At 48.6% G+C, this 17,626-nt stretch overlaps 1 protein-coding gene and 1 long non-coding RNA gene across 2 annotated transcripts in view; one reads left to right on the top strand and one right to left on the bottom strand.

Annotated features, from left to right (window-relative positions):
* The first annotated feature begins 7,374 nt into the window (after nt 1–7,374).
* Nucleotides 7,375–15,994, top strand: LOC125333076 (putative P2Y purinoceptor 10). Its single transcript, XM_048318632.1, has 2 exons — nt 7,375–7,850; nt 13,025–15,994. The coding sequence occupies exon 2, from the start codon at nt 13,027–13,029 to the stop codon at nt 14,047–14,049; it is 1,023 nt and encodes a 340-aa protein (XP_048174589.1). The 5' UTR covers nt 7,375–7,850; nt 13,025–13,026; the 3' UTR covers nt 14,050–15,994.
* Nucleotides 8,087–17,626, bottom strand: part of LOC125333078 — a 24,573-nt gene continuing 15,033 nt past the window's right edge. The window contains exons 2-3 of the long non-coding RNA XR_007206747.1: nt 9,964–10,053; nt 8,087–9,045 (exon numbers count right to left, since the gene is read on the bottom strand). This is a non-coding gene — a long non-coding RNA (uncharacterized LOC125333078). The remainder of the gene's footprint in view (nt 9,046–9,963; nt 10,054–17,626) is intronic.

The following is a 17,626-nucleotide window of genomic DNA, read 5'->3' as shown; positions in this document are numbered from 1 at the left end:
TCCCCTTCCTCCGGCGCATCTGTGAGGCTGCTGACAAAAGGCAGGATATCGTTTTCCTGAAGCCTGATGGCTCTGGCTCTGCAGAAATCTAATTAATGCATGTTAATGAGGCTAATTCTAAATCCCTGATCCAGCGACTGCCCAGCGCTTTTTCCAGACTTCTGTTCTCCTTCCAGCTAGAAAGAAAGGAAGAAAAAGGAATTAGCAGAGCTGATCTTTGCATCTTGACACTGTTACAGTTTCAGTGATGTCTAAACCACAAACCAGCAGTCTCCTTTTTTTCCCCCCTCCACCTGTACAAGAATTCTCAGAAATAAAATGATTGCATCATGAATTTATGAGCTGCAGCTCTTCCAGACAAGGTGCTTGGTCATGAGGTGACTACACTGCACAAAGGTTTTTTATCCAGACACAAAAATGATGAGACATCCTGGGAAAAGGAGAGATGGGGCTGAACTAGGTGGAAGAGGAACCTGAGAGTTACTGACGAATCTGGGAAACACCTGGGTTCTGCTTATGAAGAGAAAACAGGAAAAAACCCAACCCCAAAGCGTTTTATGTAAACTCAGCAAGCAAAAACACCAAACCAGACCCAAACAAAAAACCCCAAAGCCCCAATAACTCAGTCTGAAATGAGAAAGTGAGAAGTGCAGCTCTAATTCACAGATGATTATAATTTCCCAGTCAGAGCCCAGTGCAAACTGGGATTAGCTATGGCCTGATTTATGGGGGAATCATAGGACTGTTGTGGATTCTTCCACTGGTTTCAGGGGGAAGAGAAAGGAGGAACTTTGCTTTTAGTCTAAAATTAGACTCTTTAAGAAGCCAGTTCTGAACTGTTTGTCTCTCTCACTTTTCACTGGGATGTTCTACGTGTGGAGCCTCCCCTGTGCTCCATTTTCTCTACAGAACTTAAAGGTGGAGGAGTTATCCCAATCCCAAAAGCCTCTTCTCGATCTCCCAAATGGATTCTCAAAGGTTCTCATTTGAAAGCAGCAGGATTTGAGAGTTCCAAGCCAATTAAAACTCTTTGGAAACTGGTGGGATATTTGTTATCTGCAGAGAGGAAGGACTGCTGGGATCTGGTGCCTTAAGGAGGTATCTCAGCTGAACTGCAGATTGATTGTGGGATGTGTCTGCAGGAAACATCCCTTAAAATGGGATTTTGCCAGTTAAAGTTTGGATTTAGCCCCAGTGAAGTTGTGGTACTGGTTCAAGGGGGATGGAACTGGAAGTTGTGGTTTCCCTCTCTGAGTACAATTGGAATATGGGGGGAAATCAATTTAGACTGACTCAAAGGCAGCAAATATTCCTTCTCCCAGCTCCTGAATCTGGGAATACATGGTTGGAAACATCCATTTAGAATAAATCGCTTAGTAACTGATACCCCCTGTTCAGAAACACTATCCAAGGAATTGGTAGTTTGATACAATCCACATTATGGATAGCAAATTAAAAGTGAGACAATAAGGAAAAAAAATTGGAGAAACAGGGTGTAGCTTAACTGTTGTTTGATCCCAGAATCTGAAGGATTCTGTCTGCAAGACTGGAATGCTGCAAACATAACTTAGGTATGATAGTGCTGCATTTCCTCCCCAGGTGTCAGAGAAAACTGAGGAGTGAAAGACAAATCTGAAAGAGAAAATAGAAACAAGGGGCGAACCTAAACACAGGAGAAACCGTCAGAACACAAAGCAAAATCCAACAGGACCAATGAATTTTGGCTGCCAAGGAAATCTTGACTCCTCTGTCCAAAAGAACTCTTGTAAGAGTAAAGACTTACTCATCCTTTCCAACACCCAGCTGGATTTAACACCCTTGTGTTAATTCCAGCTGGGATGTGAGCGAAGGACAGCGCTCTCCGAGACGGGAAGCAGGCTCCAGGTGCTGCTGGCTCCTGCTCTGCTCCTCCCACCAGCTCCAGGAGACAAATCCACCTTGTGGGATGCCACAGCTCCTTCCCAGCTCTCCTTTGCCTGTTGCTGAGAACTCGCTGGACTGAAGGTCTTCAGATGTACCTCTGGAGGGCAAAAAGCTGGAGTTTGTGACTGGTGGGGTTCAGCTTCAGCAGAATCCAGGCACATCCAGGCACTTGGAGCAGGACTAAGAGCTGACAGAAGATCTTTGTAAGGCAAAATCCCCCAAACAGGTGATGCTGAGCTAATGTTTCTCAGGAAGAGCTGAGATCAAGCTGTTCCGTCAACATCTGCATGCATCATTGCACCTCTGCTGTTGGGCAGGGAAACCAAACCAGCTCCCAGGATTTTATCCTGCTCATTTAGAATCCTGGGAAGCAGGGATAGAGCAAAATCATCTCATGGCTTTTCATTATTCCAATCAGCCAGTGGAATCTGGGCTGTGGATGTTGTGATTTGTTGGTGCTGCCAGTGTTTCTGATCTTATTGAAATGATAAAATGTCTCATGAGGCTGTTCTCTCCCAGGAATCATTTTCCTCAGAGTCCTTCTCCAGCCAGGAGCACCCAGAGCAGACCTGAGACACAAGTGCTGCTGTTGATCTCTTGCTGTCAGCTGTTGATGGTATTGAATTAAATTTTTGCTCTGACCAGATTTACATCCTAGGCCCAGGCCTAAGCCTGTGTTCGTGTTTGTAACACACCCTACACGTGTCCTCTCTGGCAGCTGACTGGTTCCAAATCTGGGCTGGACAGGAATTTGAGCAACCATGTCTAGGTGGGCACCTGGAAGGTGTCCCTGCCCATGACAGGGGGTTGGAGGAGATGAGATTTAAGGTCCCCTCCAGCCCAAACAGTCCTGTGATTCAATGAATAAAACCTGACAAGAATGAGGTCCGGCCTGGCCTTGGACAGTTCCAGGGATGGGGCAGCCACAGCTTCTCTGGGCACCCTGTGCCAGGGCCTCCCCACCCTCACAGGGATTTCCTCCCAATATCCCATCTAAAAGTCCCCTAATTTTTAAATGCAATCAAGCTTTCTCTTTGCTGGAGTCTTTGCTGCTGTTCCCAGATGAATTGAAAGGGGAAGCAGAGCCTCATGAAGAAAATGTCATGAAGAACATGACTGGGGTTGATCATATTCGTTGGGAGGGGGTTTTCCGGTCTCGGGAATTCCCCGTGGAGTTCATTGGGTTTGTGTTCCAGTTCTCTTGAACATTCTCACACTTCTCTGTGCAGCCTTCATGGGGAGGCTGCACCAGTGTCACAGATGATATTTGGGACGTTGGCTTTCAGATCATGGAATCCCAGGATGGTTTGGGATGTGTCCAAGGTCACACCACGGATCTCACACTTGTCCTGCCACTACAGAGGGGTGAGTCACCTGTGGGTGAGAGGTGACAGAATTCCAGGAGATAGTTCCAGGCTGAGTTGGTTCCCTGAGCCTGATGTTCCAGCACCAGAAGATCCTTTTGCTGGAAGCTCTAAATTAACAGATATAACCTTTACATTTAGTTGGATCTCAGCACATTGCGCTGATGATTCTCCTCTGGGAAAACTGAACAATGCCCTTGGCATAAAGCTCCAGAAGGAACACAGACAATGCACTCAATTCCCTGTGCACATAAGGAAAAGGAATTTCATGTGCCAGCCTGTGGCTGCTCCAGGGTAACTCACCACTACAAAGACCCCCTTGGGAAGAGAACTTTTGCAAAGAAATTAAACTGGGCAAAGAAATTAAAACCACCTCAGGCAAAACTAAGAATTCATTTTCCTCCCCAGGTCTCTCTCCCTCAAAATTTTCATTTCTCCCCTCCAGAAAGGCTGCTGGAATCTGTCTGTCAAGGGATTCTGAGCTGCAAGGGATGAAGGAGAAGTTTCGGCAAAGAAAACCAATGATCATTTTTAGCATCAGCTGCATGGAAAATACTGCTCAGAGGCTCTGCTTGGCTAGAGGGGAAGATACATTTTCTCCTTTTTAGTTCCTGCTAAAAACCAGAATTTAGGAAGTAAAGAACTCTGTCAAAGAGCAATGGGTCCGACAGGCAAATCCTTGCGGCCGGCGTTGGCAAACCCCAGATCTGCCATTGGAAAAGCTCCTCAGATTCTCATCCAGCTCCAGGGATTCAAGGTGCTCAGCTGCTCTGAATTAAATCTGGGCTGAGCTTCCCAGGGTTTGGGCACCCCCACTTGAGAGCATTCCAAGATCTCCTTTCTCTTTCTGCTGTCAGGGAGGAACATTTTCGTTTCTTTAGGAACCCTTGGTGTGAGCGTTTTCAGCTCGTTACTTATCCCCAATTCCAAGAGCCCACGGAAGGGAACGGCTGTCGTGGGAATGCAGGGATGGGCTGAGACACAGCTACCAGGCGGCTCTGGCAGGAAAAGCTGCTGTTTTGAATTAAAAATCGATTTCTTTGGAATAGAATCAGCCTCTCTTTTGGACAGGAGGAACGTGTGTGTCTGTACTGGGGGCAGAGGAAATCGTTAACGACGTGAGTTAACGACGTGGTGCAATTGTAGCTCTGTAACAGTAGAGAGAGTGGCACTAATGAGCAATGATATTTCAGTGGCCAGCAAATGCAGGTAATTAGAAGTCATTTCTCACAGAACACAGATCTGACTTTTTGCATGTGCCTCCTGCTCCTTTTTGTTGCAAGAGAAAAAATGATTATCAACTTGAGACCCAAAAGAGAAACAAAAGGGCAGAATTTTGAAACGTTTGTCATTCTCTGTTCCTCTTTCTGTTATCTGATTTATTAGAATAAACAACACCGTTATTTAATTTAACCTCCACCCATCCATTTCACCTTCCTTTAAATAATCCTTTAAATTCTCCATAGGAAGAATCACAGAACCAGGATACAATTATTTATTTTCTCCTTGTCAGAGTACAACTTTTGACCAAACTTAGATAAATTTCTTGGTGTGATCTTTTGTTGAATATCTGCTTTTCCACACTCCAAAGGCTTGAGTTGACAGCAAAAGAAATTTGACATGAAATCTAAATCTTTCTGTTATTTATTGGCTGCTCCATCCAATATTATTATTATTATTATTATTATTTATTGGATGGCCCATCCTTGGAAATGTTCGAGGCCAGGTTGGACAGGGCTTGGAGCAGTCTGGGATAGTGGAAGGTGTCCCTTCCCATGGCAGGGGGTGGAGCTGGATGGTCTTTGAGGTCACTTCCCATCCAAATAATCCTGTGATTCTGTGATTTTAGACAAATTTTAATAATTATGTACTATTATGAATATTAATACATTAATAATACTATACAATGCACTACATTAATATTGTATATATACTAAATAACACATTTCCATAAATTACATCCCTATCTCAATAATAATTTAGCAATGCAGCTGCTTTTCCTCCGGCTCCCACTGAAGGGCTGTAATTTGTTTTACGGGAGGGTTTTTTTTCCTTATTTGATTTCTCCCCATGTAGATGGGGAAAACCTCTAAAAAACCAGTTACAAATATTCTATGGAGCAAACCACAAAAAAGCCACGGAGCAGCAGCTTAATTCTGGATTTGGGGAAAGAACTTGGAAAGGAAACAGAAACATGGAAAAGGCATGGAAACTTCTTTCTCTTTGGGATCATCACACATCAAACCCAGCTCCTCAGCAGCAAACAGGCAAAGGTGGAGCTATTTTTTTGAGTTAAAACCATGGTATTGCTCAGTTATCTGATGATGGCACTGAAGTCCGGGTGGCCTTGCAGGAGCCAAGCTCTCCTTTAATCCAGGTAATTGTGGTAATGAATACTTCTGGGAAGCCATGACCCAGAGGAGGAAGAGCGTTGGCTGCACAAATCGAAGTTTTACCCTCATAATGAGGGCAGAGAGCTCTGTAGGGAAATTCCATCTTACCCAGCATAACTGTCTGCAAAGTCTCCAGGCAGTTGTGGTTTATCGGCAGAAAAAGCCACTTCCTGAGCCCTTGTCTGCAGGATAACTGATAAACCACCCCAGCAAACAGGGCTCCAATCCTTGGGCTGCTCCAGTCCCTTTCCAGCTCTGAGGTGCTGCTCAGGTCACCCAGAGCTTTGGGACTGTTTATAATTCCCAGCCGAGCCTTCCAAAAGCCCAGCCAGCAAAAGTCCTTCCGCTTCAGGTGCTCCCCACTTTGCAACTGCACCTGTTTAAGGAAGAAGGAATTCAGCAGGATATTCTGCAGGTGCAATGAGTTCCGTTTTTAAATTTCCTGCATGGCCCTAAAACTCTCGTGTAACAACCTGCCCCGAACCAGAGACATTTATGGCCATGGGGAAGGGCAGGAATGGCAGCTGCATCTTTTCCCTCTCCTATTTTTTACAAGGATTCTGGCTTTTGCTCAGATCAGTCATGTCTGTCTTAGATGGAGGTTCATGCAGAGAAGAGCATCTGCACAAGAGCTGATAATGAGGGTGGGGAGGCCCTGGCACAGGTTCCCAGAGAAGCTGCGGCTGCCCCTGGATCCCTGGAATTGTCCAAGGCCAGGTTGGACGGGACTTGGAGCACCCTGGGCTAGTGGGAGGTGTCCCAGCCCATGGGAGGGGTGGAACAAGACAAATGCTTTAAACTCCTTTGCATTCCAAACCATGCCATGATTCTGTGATTCTCTGAGTGTTTTTCTGCGGATGCTGGTGGGGTCAGTCAGGGAAATGCTGTTCCCAAATTCTCAGCTTGCCGGGCTGCAGAGTTCTATGATTTTATGTGAAAGACAATTTTGTGATTGGATAAATTCCAGCAAATATGTTTCCATTGCTGAGGAAAAAAAAAGTCAGCTAAACAGGATGTGCTGATAAACACTGCAGCACCGGCCAGAACCTCACTATTGCTTTGCACAAGCACATATAAATAATTCTAAAATAAATGCCTGGCAAGCTCCCAACTTCTACCAACCTCCTTTGACAACTCATGGAAATGATACCATCTGGAAAGCACAGCACTGCATTTTAGGGAGTGCTCATATGGAATTTTCTGAATGAGAGCCATCAGTTTTGTTTCTGAGGTTTCTGAGCTGTCAGACATCAACACTTACATTGTCCCACATCAGGAAGGAGCTGCTGTGACGTTTGACTTCACACTCTCAAACCACAATAGAGTTCAGCTGGTGAGGACAGGGACAGTCGAGTGCCGAGAGCCAGAGAGGCAAAGCAGGGAAGATTCCTGGTGGCTTCCTGAAAGTCCAAACAGTGAGATCCTCCAAGGGGGTAAAGCTGTAGCCCCAGCTGTGTATTTATCCCCTGGGATCAGGTGAGGCTGGATCTGTGCCCGTTCCTTGAAGCAATGTCAGAAGTGCCACCCTTGGGCATTGCTGGCAGGGAGATACAGCGAGTGTAAACTGAGCTGGAAACTTATTCAGTTCAGCAGAAATGTCAGGCAAGGCTCACGCTGTGCTAAAAAAAGCTATTGGGAAGTCGGGCCTCAGCTGCAGGAGGATTGAGCAGGAGCAGAGCACCCAGCAGGTCCCCAGCCCCGGGGGCAGGAGGGGACAGCAGGGCTGAGCTGCCAGGCAGGAGCAGGCAGAAACCTCGGGAGCGTTTCCATGGTCTGCTCAGAGCTGCGCTTGGAGCGGAGGAAGAGTTGGAGGGGAGGAAGAGCTGGAGAGGAGGAAAGGGTGCCCTGCGCCCAGCTCCACTTGGGATCTTCCCAGTGGGTGCCGAGCCAACCTGGCAGGGACACCGGACAGAAAACACCTGGGACAAAAGCACATAACCCCATTTTGGGGTCACTGTGGGGACACCTGAACAGGACTGGGCTGGCGGGGCTGGGAGCAGAGAGGGGCAGCAGAGGGTCCCAGCAGAGGGGCAGGGCTGGAGCAGCACCTTTTGTGGCACCTCGTGATGTCACCCAGGTCCCCTCGCTCGTGTAAACAGCGGCGCAGGGGACATTCCACTTCCTCCTGAGCGCTCACTCGGCTGCGCTGAGCACGGCTGTGCCTGCAAAGGTAAGGCTGCTTTAAACCCTCTCCTCGGGGTCTAGAACGGCGCCCGTGCTGCTTCCTGCAGAAACCTCCCTCTCCCCGGGCTTTTCCTTAGGGGGTGGCTCTTGCCAGGAGATTTGTGGCACTTGGAGCCCCGCAGCAGCGGCAGGCGCTGCTCTCCTCGTGTGCCAGCGCTCTGGGTGAACACATGGAGGAGTTCAAGCAGCGGCTGCTGCGCCTGCAAAAACACAAATGTCAGGCGTGGGCAATTAGCGGCGCTGCAACTGTTCTCCGGTGTCATTAATAGCGATTATTTCCTTCTTTTGCCTGATTCCTCCGGGAATATATTTTGTTTTAAAGTCGTACGTGACAGTAAGGGTAACGTGCAAATCTGTTTTTTTCCAACGGTGATTTATGTTGCCGTAAAATAAAATCCATGTGCTGCCCATCTTTGTGTCATCCAGGGCTCTGTGAGTGAGCAGCGACAGGAGGAAATTAATACTAGTGAGGGGACACAAGATGACAAAAAGAGCAGGATTGCTTGGACTTGCTTTTGCTAATGAGAATCCTGAAGTGGTTTTAATTCCTAATTCAGACTGCAGTCACTGCTCTGGGTTAAAACTTAACTTCGTGGGCTGAAGCTTTTAAACTTGACTTCATGGGCTGAAGGTTTTAAACTTCATGGGCTGAAGGTTTTGAGCTTGACTTCATGGGCTGCAGGTTTGCAGCTGTACTTTGTAAAAGGTGCTTTTCTGCTGGCTTTGCTTTCATCTGCACCAGCAGCTCAGCTCTGCTGGGAGCCCAGCAAACAGCCCGTGGGGGTGGTCACAGACAGGATTTAGAGTGGGTGGCCCTTGAAACTGAGATTTCTGCAAGTGGATCAAGAGGGAATCTCTCAGAAGGTGCATCAGGATGTCAGGATCTGCAGGAGGGGATTCCTCAGCAGGCTGGAGCAGGAGCTGTGCAGGGACAGTGGGTTCTTTTCAAGGGCGTGTTTTTGGGGTCAAGTAAAAGTGCTGGGATTTTGGCCCCGGTGCCAGCATCATCAGCCATGGCAACTACATCCCATGATGGAAGTGCATCTGTGGGACAGCCCTTGCCCAGCCTGGAGGCAGCGCTCTGAGGGGGCTGTTGGTGTCTCTGCTGGAGCTGCAGGGAGGAGCTCCAGCAGTGCTGCAGAACAAAAAGACCGCAGACAACCCAGACCCGCTCTTTTTCTCTGAAAGAAAACAAAAAAAAGCACATTTAGCCGTAGAAAGTTCCACTGAGTGCAGAGGTGCTACCCTGGTGTCATGGCCATGCACTGAGGGCAGAGCATGGAGATGTTTGTGCTCCAATCAAATCAATTAACCTGGCTCTGATGGGCACCTCAGACAGATCCAGGACTGTGGAATTACATCCCTGTGATTCTCAGCCTATCCAGATGAACATCTTTTTCCTAGAAATGCCATGCTTAGCTTCCAAAGCTCCAGTAATAACACACTCACTTCTTATATCCTTACTGCAACAGCATCAGGGATACAGAATCTCACAAAAATATAAAAAATAGTGGTTGGATCTCAGCATGTTTATTTGCTACCAATTGTAAAAATAATCACATTCTGAAAGCAGTGTTGCAGTGGGAGCTGCCTGTCTGCAAGATGTAAATGAGCACTGATGAAATCTACTGGAGCTTTTCACACCCACCACGAAGTAAAGGACATTGGAGATGTAATTTTAGGACCCTCAGTGGTATCTCGAGTGTTTGCTTTTGTGCACAGGTGGGAAGAGAAGGAGTTGCTGTGGGATTAAGCCTCAGTCTCAGCCAAAGTGAGAGGAAAGGCAGAAATGCAGTAGTTTTGTGGTGTCCTGTGAGTGTCTGGGTGCATTTTGTTTAAAGAGATGGTTTAATCTCGTTATGTTTTTATGGCTTTGTAATGAAATCATTCATCCTCAGAAAGCGCCCTGCTGATGAGCCAGCAGACACCACCCCTGTGCATATTAATTGTGTTACTGTATTAATTGTGTGCACTGCCAGCCAGGTCACCCTGCTCAGACCCTGAGTTCCCTGAATGGAGAGAGGGATTTTCTGACTCCAGGGCATCCACCTCCTGTTCCCTGAGTTAGATCTGCTGGGTTGGTGGGGCTGGGACATCACCTGCAGGGTGGGTTTTGTAACCTCTTGGCTCCAAGGTTCGCCACAGCTCCATGATCTCCATCAAAGTGCAGCTTTTCGGGACTCTTCTACCTGCAAATTGAATCATAGAATCATTTAGGTTGGAAAAGACCTTTAAAGATCATCAGCAAAGATACCAGCAACCAGACCCACTCCTGGGAGCAATTTCTTCCCTAACATCAGTTATTCAGCAACGCTGGATGTTTTCAGTTTGGGATCTTCCTAAATGATGGCAACATGGACTCATCAGAGCTCCCACTGCTGCCACTCAGACAATACTTGGGGTGAGAAAAATAGCGTAGAGGGCAAAGAAATGAAATTTGGATGAACTCTGACACCTTGTGGACAATTAGCAGACGAAGGTGATGGACAAGGGGGAAGCTCTCCATGTTCTGGGCTTCCCCAGGGCCTCAGGCTCCTGCCTGGGCAGGGTTTGTCCCACCAGAGAGCCAAGGCTGAGCTCTAGGATGGAGTGTGTGCCCTCAGCATCACCCCCGTGTTCCAGGGACACATCCTGGACACTGCAGTTTGCCCAAAAACCTCTGTTCAGAGCCCAATTTGAGTCAGCAGCCCTTCACCCCATTACCTCAATTGTCCTTAGTGTCACATGAGACCTAAGTCACAGAAGCACGGAATATTCTGGGTGGGAAGGGACCAAATAAGGCCTAACTGTATTTAAGGACCTTGCTAAGCAAATTGGTTTCTGTCACTCATTGGACTGAAGAACAAGCACACACTGGGCAGCATTTAATTAGACAATTAATTATAAAAGTGTCTTTAAAGTATAACATTTTGCAGATGTACCTAATCCTGTGTGGTTGTAATGGCTATCAACCAGCTGTGTCTGGAGGAGCAGCAGGCAGGCCATCCAGCTTTGATATCCAAGGAAATCCAGGCGCACGGGGACTTGGAAAATGGTTTCTTGGCAAACGGGGAGGTGACCCGAAGGGACAGAAGGTGCAGTGGGCAGTGCTCTTACCAGAGACAAGAGCAGCAGGTGGCCATGGCCAGCTGGACAACAGCTGGAAAGGGATGAAACCTCCCAAGCAGCAGAAATTCACAGCTCTCCCAGGAAATGGGGTGTAACCCATGCCCACCACTCTGAGGGGAGGAACACCCCAGTGCTCAGCTCCATTCCCTCTTCACTCCCTTTCCCGACAACTCCAGGATGGAGAGCAGGAGGCCTCCAGTGCTGCTTCTCAGGGGAGATAAATCCATGAGCCAGATGAATCTTTCTCCTGTGTTTCCAGCACAGTTCGTGCCTCTTCTCTCCTCATGGGCCTGTTTTGGCCTCACGGCAGGAGCAAGGCTGTAGTGTCCTGGGATGGGGCTGCTGGGGAACACGGAGCAGAGCATCTTGTCCCAGAGCTCTGTGTGGGGAGGGGGACTGGGAGGGAGCTGGAGGGACAAAACCAGCTCTGAGGGCCTGGGATCCAGCATTTTGCTGAGGGAAGGGGATGAGCCAGAGAGTTTCCTGAGGGCAACACTTCCCTGATGCTCGGAGCAGCTGGAGCTGCTAAAGCTGGGGCTGCTGCAGGAGATAAACACACAGACCTGGATTTTTGAAGGCTGTGGGAACATGAAAGAGAAGCTGGAAAAGAAAAGCAAGAATCTGTTTGGGGAGCCTGCAGGAGCAGCTACCAGGCCCTGCTCACTGCCCATGTCCCATGTGGGACCTTGCCGCATCTGGGTGTTTTGGGGGCCGAATCCCAGCCCTTCCATGGCAGCCTGGAGCAGTGTCTGGATGAGCTGCCAAATGCAAGCACCACAACGATTAAGAGGCTGAAAACCCAGCTATTTGTGCTCTGTGTCACTAAGAGCTCTAAACTCAACACTTTTGGTAACACGAAGGAAAAAGCTTTAGTAACAGGGTGGGAGTTACTAATTTCTACCTACAGAGACAGTTTTTCTGGCAATTGCCCCCTGCAGGAAATGAGTCAGAGGAGTGAATCAGTGTCTGCAGTGCCACATGAAGCTGATTTTCGGTTTTAACTGTTATATTCAACATGGGAGGGAATCAGTGTAATAAGAATTATAACCCTGGGAGGAAACCCCCGATAAACCCCAACTCTTCCTGCCTGTGTCGCCTTACTGAGGACAAGTTGCCAAGCCTACTGGTCCCAGTTACAAAAGCTGGCAAGAGAAAGGTGGCCCAACAGTTGAACACATGGCATTTTGCTGATGGCTGAGAGGCAGAAATTGGCAGTACCTAAAAAATAAAATTATCTGACGGAAAAAAGAGTCAGACTGAGGCTGCCATGGTGATGAGAAATAGAAGTTGGTGGCGTGACCAGGTCTCTGTGTGTTCCATCAGCCTAAATACATTAACAGAACCCTTCAGGAGCACTGGCTGTGTTCGTAACAGTCACATTTTCCACACCCACTCCCTGCTACTCTTTTCCATGTGGTTTGTGCCCATAATGCCAGAGAAAGTGGATCCATTAGGTCCTCTGAGGGGCTCAGGAGACCTGTTCCCCACATAATGCCCAACACAGCCCAACATATCCCTGGAAGTGCTCAAGCCCAGGTTGGATGGGGCTTGGAACAGCCTGGGATAGTGGAAGGTGTCCCTGCCCATGGCAGGGGGTGGGACTGGATGGGCTTTAAGGTTCCCTCCAACCCAAATTATTCCATGATTCAGTGCTTGGCACCCACACTCTGATCGTTGGGCCATGACCATGATGGAGGCTGGGATATGGCCCACCTTTCATCCATGTATTCCAGCTCCCAGAGACCAAACCTGGTCTTGAGAGAGACCTTGAGGAGATGGCCAAAGGACAGGCAGCTTGTCCTGCTGCCCGTGTTCAGTGTGGCACAGCTTCACTGCTGCTCCTGGGACTGACACACCAGGAATGGTCTCCCACATCTGTGGGAACAGTGGGATTCCTGACAGGGCGGCTCTGAACACGATACCAGGATGTTTCATGCAGACATCATTCCCAAACCTCTGCTTTGTGCCAGACAGCCAAATGGGAAATGCAGACGTGAGTATTGACAACTCTTGCAGTGCCTTTGCCTTCACAGCCCATTTTCCTCTCCACAGGAATGACCCTCCTGCCCTACACCACCACAGCCTCTTCCAGCAACCCAGTCATGACCCAGAGCAACCAGAGCTGCTCCTCTCCCGACAACTCCTTCAAGAGCACCCTCTATGCCACCACCTACACCCTCATCTTCATCCCGGGGCTGCTGGCCAACAGCGCTGCCCTGTGGGTCCTGTGCCGCTTCATCAGCAGGAAGAGCAAAGCCGTCATCTTCATGATCAACCTGGCCGTGGCCGACCTGGCCCACGTCCTCTCACTGCCCCTGCGCATCTACTACTACATCAACCACACCTGGCCCTTCGGGGATGTCCTGTGCTTGCTGTGCTTCTACCTGAAGTACCTCAACATGTACGCCAGCATCTGCTTCCTCACCTGCATCAGCATCCAGCGCTACTTCTTCCTGTACCACCCCTTCCGAGCCAAGGACTGGAAGCGCCGCTACGACGTGGCCATCAGCGCCCTGGTCTGGCTCGTGGTGGGGGTGGCCTGCGTGCCCTTCCCCATCATGAGGAGCCACGGGCTGGAAAAAAACACCAACTCCTGCTTTGCCGACCTGCAGGTGAAGCCGATCGACAGCAAGGTGGGCACGGTGCTGATGACCGGCACCGCCGAGCTCCTGGGCTTCGTGGGCCCGCTCGTCATCATCTTATACTGCACTTGGAAAACAAGAGACTCCATCCGGGGGTTCCACATCCCGCAGGAAAACAGCGGGGAGAGGCGGAAGGCCCTCAGGATGGTTTCCATGTGCGCCATTGTGTTCTGTGTGTGTTTTGCTCCCTACCACATCAACTTCTTCTTCTACATGTTGGTGAAGGAGAAAGTCATCACCGACTGCTTCCTGAGCACCATCACGCTCTACACTCAGCCCTTCTGCCTGAGCCTCGCCAGCTTCGACTGCTGCTTGGATCCCATCATCTACTTCTTCATGACTTCTGAGTTCCAGGAACAGATTTCCAGGCACAGCAGCATGGCCATCCGGAGCCGGCTCATGAGCAAAGAGAGCGCCTCGTCAATGAAAGAATGACAAGAAAGCCACCCGGAAAAAATGAAGGTATTCGATATGAAATCTGAGACTGGTCTGGGATACTCCATTACCAACTCTGTTGTGGAAGATCCTGCAGGTTTATCCAGGGGAATTTTGTGGCAGTGGAATTTTTTCAGTGTATAGAAGATAAAACTCCATCTAAGACTGGTAGGTTGGAATCCGGTGAGTCACCCAACTGGTGTGACCATTCCCCCACTGTGCCACCCACACCTGACCTCGCTGGACTAGAAAACACACAGGAGGGAGTGACAAAACTTTTACTGGGAAATGGTGGAAAAGTCCCAGACTTTTCTTCTATTTTCCCAGTTCCAGGCTCTATGCTCAAGCCAGAGACAATCCCACATCCGTACACTGACGTCTGCTGAAGGATCTTCTCTGGGAAAACCACACAAGAACCTGAAACTGGCCAGTGGCAACCAAAGGACATTGTGGTTTGTGCAGTGAGGGCTGTGGACAGGTGAAGGTGTGCAGCTGGTTTCCATGTGCTCCTGGGTTTAGCACATCCCACTGGTCACCAGTGACCTCTGTTCCCCTTTTCCCTCTGCTCCCCCTCCCGCTCTGCTCCTCCTTTCCCTCCTCACCCAGCTCTGTTTGCTCCCTAATTGCTGACACATCCCAGAATTTGCACCCGCAGCTGGTGCAAGACCCTCTGCAAGACCCTCTGCAAATTCTCCTCAAACATCCAGAGAGTGGCACCTTCCCTTGCTCCAGGTGACTTTCTTCCCCTCCAAGCTGGCAAGGGGGACATGTGTAGGTGGCTTTTGCCTTTGGACCCCCTTGGGGCAGGACTGTGGTGGTCCTGGGGTCAGTGCAGGTGGGTTTGATGGTGCTGGTGGTACCTCACTCTCTTCTGTGTGTGGTCCAGAGGTACCTGAGATGAATCTGCCCCAAAAAAGCTCAGCTCAACCCATTCAGTTCATGCAACTTCTAAAAAAGAGAGGAATCCTTTGCCAAGGTGATTTCACTGATAGAGCAGAAGTTACATTCATAAATTATTGTGATTTTTTTCCACCAGATCCTGTCGTGATCTTAATGTTTACATTTTTAGGTAGCTATGCAAAGCAGCGACAAGGAAGGATTAATTTACCCCTTATTTTTAATTAGTTACACCTCTTCAGCCGAGTCCACCCACTCTGTAACTTCAAGGGTATCTCATGATACCTGGGGATGGATTTGGCTGAACAGTCACCAATTTATTGCCTTTGGAAATCTATTTTCAAAAGAACGTGGACAGTTTGTACAGTCTTGCAACAAAACCAGAAGAAATACCAGAAACACTTGCTATATGTATTTTAACTCCAACCATTCAATCCCACTGAGTTACATCTCAGCTCAGCCAAATATTTCCTGTATGTTGTGTTTTCCCACTTCTCTGTTTTACAAAAAAATGGGGAAAAGCCAAGAATTAACATTTAAACAACCATTTCCCTGGAGTTTCTCTAAAAGGCAACGACACCTATTACACACAATAAGCTCTCATAGTTCTCCTCCCAGGTGTGAGAAGAAGATTTTGGGCTGAGTAGGATGCGCTGGAGTCGATGGAAATGTTCTCTCTGATGTCACTGGCACAATAAACGTTTACGCTCTGCAAGGAGCCCCCTTCCAAAGGGGTGGATGCTCACGGACAGAGTTAACCTCACACAATTCAACTGTTGTCAGTTCAGGAGTCTCTCGTAAGCTACACTCTGTATAAAGTTGTCAGGGTATGACACTTCAGTTTCAGTGCTTGTTTTGAGGATTTTTATAGACCTTGCTCAGCCACCACGTGCCTGGGAGCTGCTTCCTGTCCCTTCATTTTCACACCCTTCTCCCCTTGATCAGGTGAAAACAAGCTGAGGGCACTTACGAGAACTCTGTAGCTCATTCTGTGGGTTTTACTTCCCAAGAACTGATGCTCAAAAAAATAAAGGCTGTTTTGCAAACATCTGCTGAGTTTTGTAGTCATCACTGGTACCTGGAAAACTGTTTGGGATCAGCTCCTCCTGGGATCAGGGTTCAAGCAATGGACAGCAACTTTTATTATTCTTTAACAGATTTGTTGCTTGTTTTTACTCTGAATAGTGGTAATTTATTTCATTTTTAAACCTGCCACACTTGTATTAGATTTAGGAGTACTTTGAGGATGGGAAGGTGTCCTGGACAGTGGAAGATGGACATGGCGTGGGAACACCCGCTCCAGCTGCTGAGTGTCCAGGAGCAACAGTGGCTCTCATGCCCATCATCTTAGCATGGATTTGGTGTTTCCACCAGTGATAACGTTCTCCATCTCCAGGATGGCATCTCCAAGCACCTCAGCTGCCCCCATTTTCCTGCCTCACTCACCCTCTGAACTCCCTCAGGCTCCCCAAAATGCTCCTTTTCCATACTGCAGCCCCAGCCTGTGAGGAAAGGTCACACACTCAATACTTTCAGTCCTATGGTGTGCAGGGGACCACACAACTGCGACTAAAGCTCTTTTCTGGTGTGGGGGAAAGTGCCCTGGTTTTGGTTGGGGCAGAGCTAAACCACCTCTGTGGGGTTCAGCTGCCAGATGGGATTAAACCACCAGAGAAAGTCAGTCAGGCTGGGCCAGCCTAGGGAGCAACAGCTCAGAGCAAAGAGAGATCAGGGAAAACCTGCACTTTTCCAAAAGTTCAAGATGATCCATTTGGCCTCCACAAACCCCAGAGTCTTTAGTTCAGGTCTTCCAAAACCTCAGCATACATCTCAAGAGAAGAACAGGCACTGCAGTGAGGAGGAGAGTATTCCAGCTGCCTTCCCAGCTGGCTGGTGCTGGATCTGACCCAGGCCCTGGGCTGCAGGGGCTGCTTTGCCTCACACAGTCAGAGGCACAACAAGCCTGGCTCAGGTTCCTGTAATTCACCCCATTTCCTGTGACCAAAAAACATGTTTATTATTTTGACAAGAGGAAATATAATTTCATGATGTTGCTCCTGGATTATCTCTCGTGCTGGTCCCGCTGCTCAGACTCACCAGCAGGAAAAGACTTTTCTTCCTCCTTGGGCAGAAAAAAAAGCTGTTTTTACAGGGATGCCACAGAAAGGCAGAGTCCAACCAAATCAAGAGGTTGGGTACAGCTCCACAGGTGCGTGAAGATGGATCTGAAGGGCTCCTGGGGCTGGAGCATCTCACCCTGAAGTGAACTGCTCAGGGTGGAGATGTGGTGAGGTCTCCAAGCCCCCTGCACTGGCCCAGTGCCTGTCCCCAAGGCACAGCCCTGGGCAAACACATTTCTTTTCCTCTAGAACATGAGCCATTCAGCTTTTAACAGAAGCAAATGTGTTTCTCTGCAGTGCCACCCCATCCTAACCAGGAGCAGAGGTCTGGTATCTCCTCTCCTGCTTGAAAGGGCCCTCCCGTGCATGACAACAAACATATTTGGAAGGAACTCCCGAGTGATTTAAAGCCTTTCTGCAGCTTCTGGTTGTGAGCTGCAGGATCTTGCAGTACCTCTTGCTTCCCTTAAATGAAAGTACCAGCTCTCTGCCCGGAGGAAAACCAAAATATGCTGGAAATGCAGGATAACGACTCCACAGCCAGTTCAAAACTGTGAAAC

Source organism: Corvus hawaiiensis, chromosome 14 (assembly GCF_020740725.1).
Source record: "Corvus hawaiiensis isolate bCorHaw1 chromosome 14, bCorHaw1.pri.cur, whole genome shotgun sequence".
Lineage (NCBI taxonomy): Eukaryota > Metazoa > Chordata > Aves > Passeriformes > Corvidae > Corvus > Corvus hawaiiensis.
This window is presented reverse-complemented; position numbering and strand designations above follow the sequence as displayed.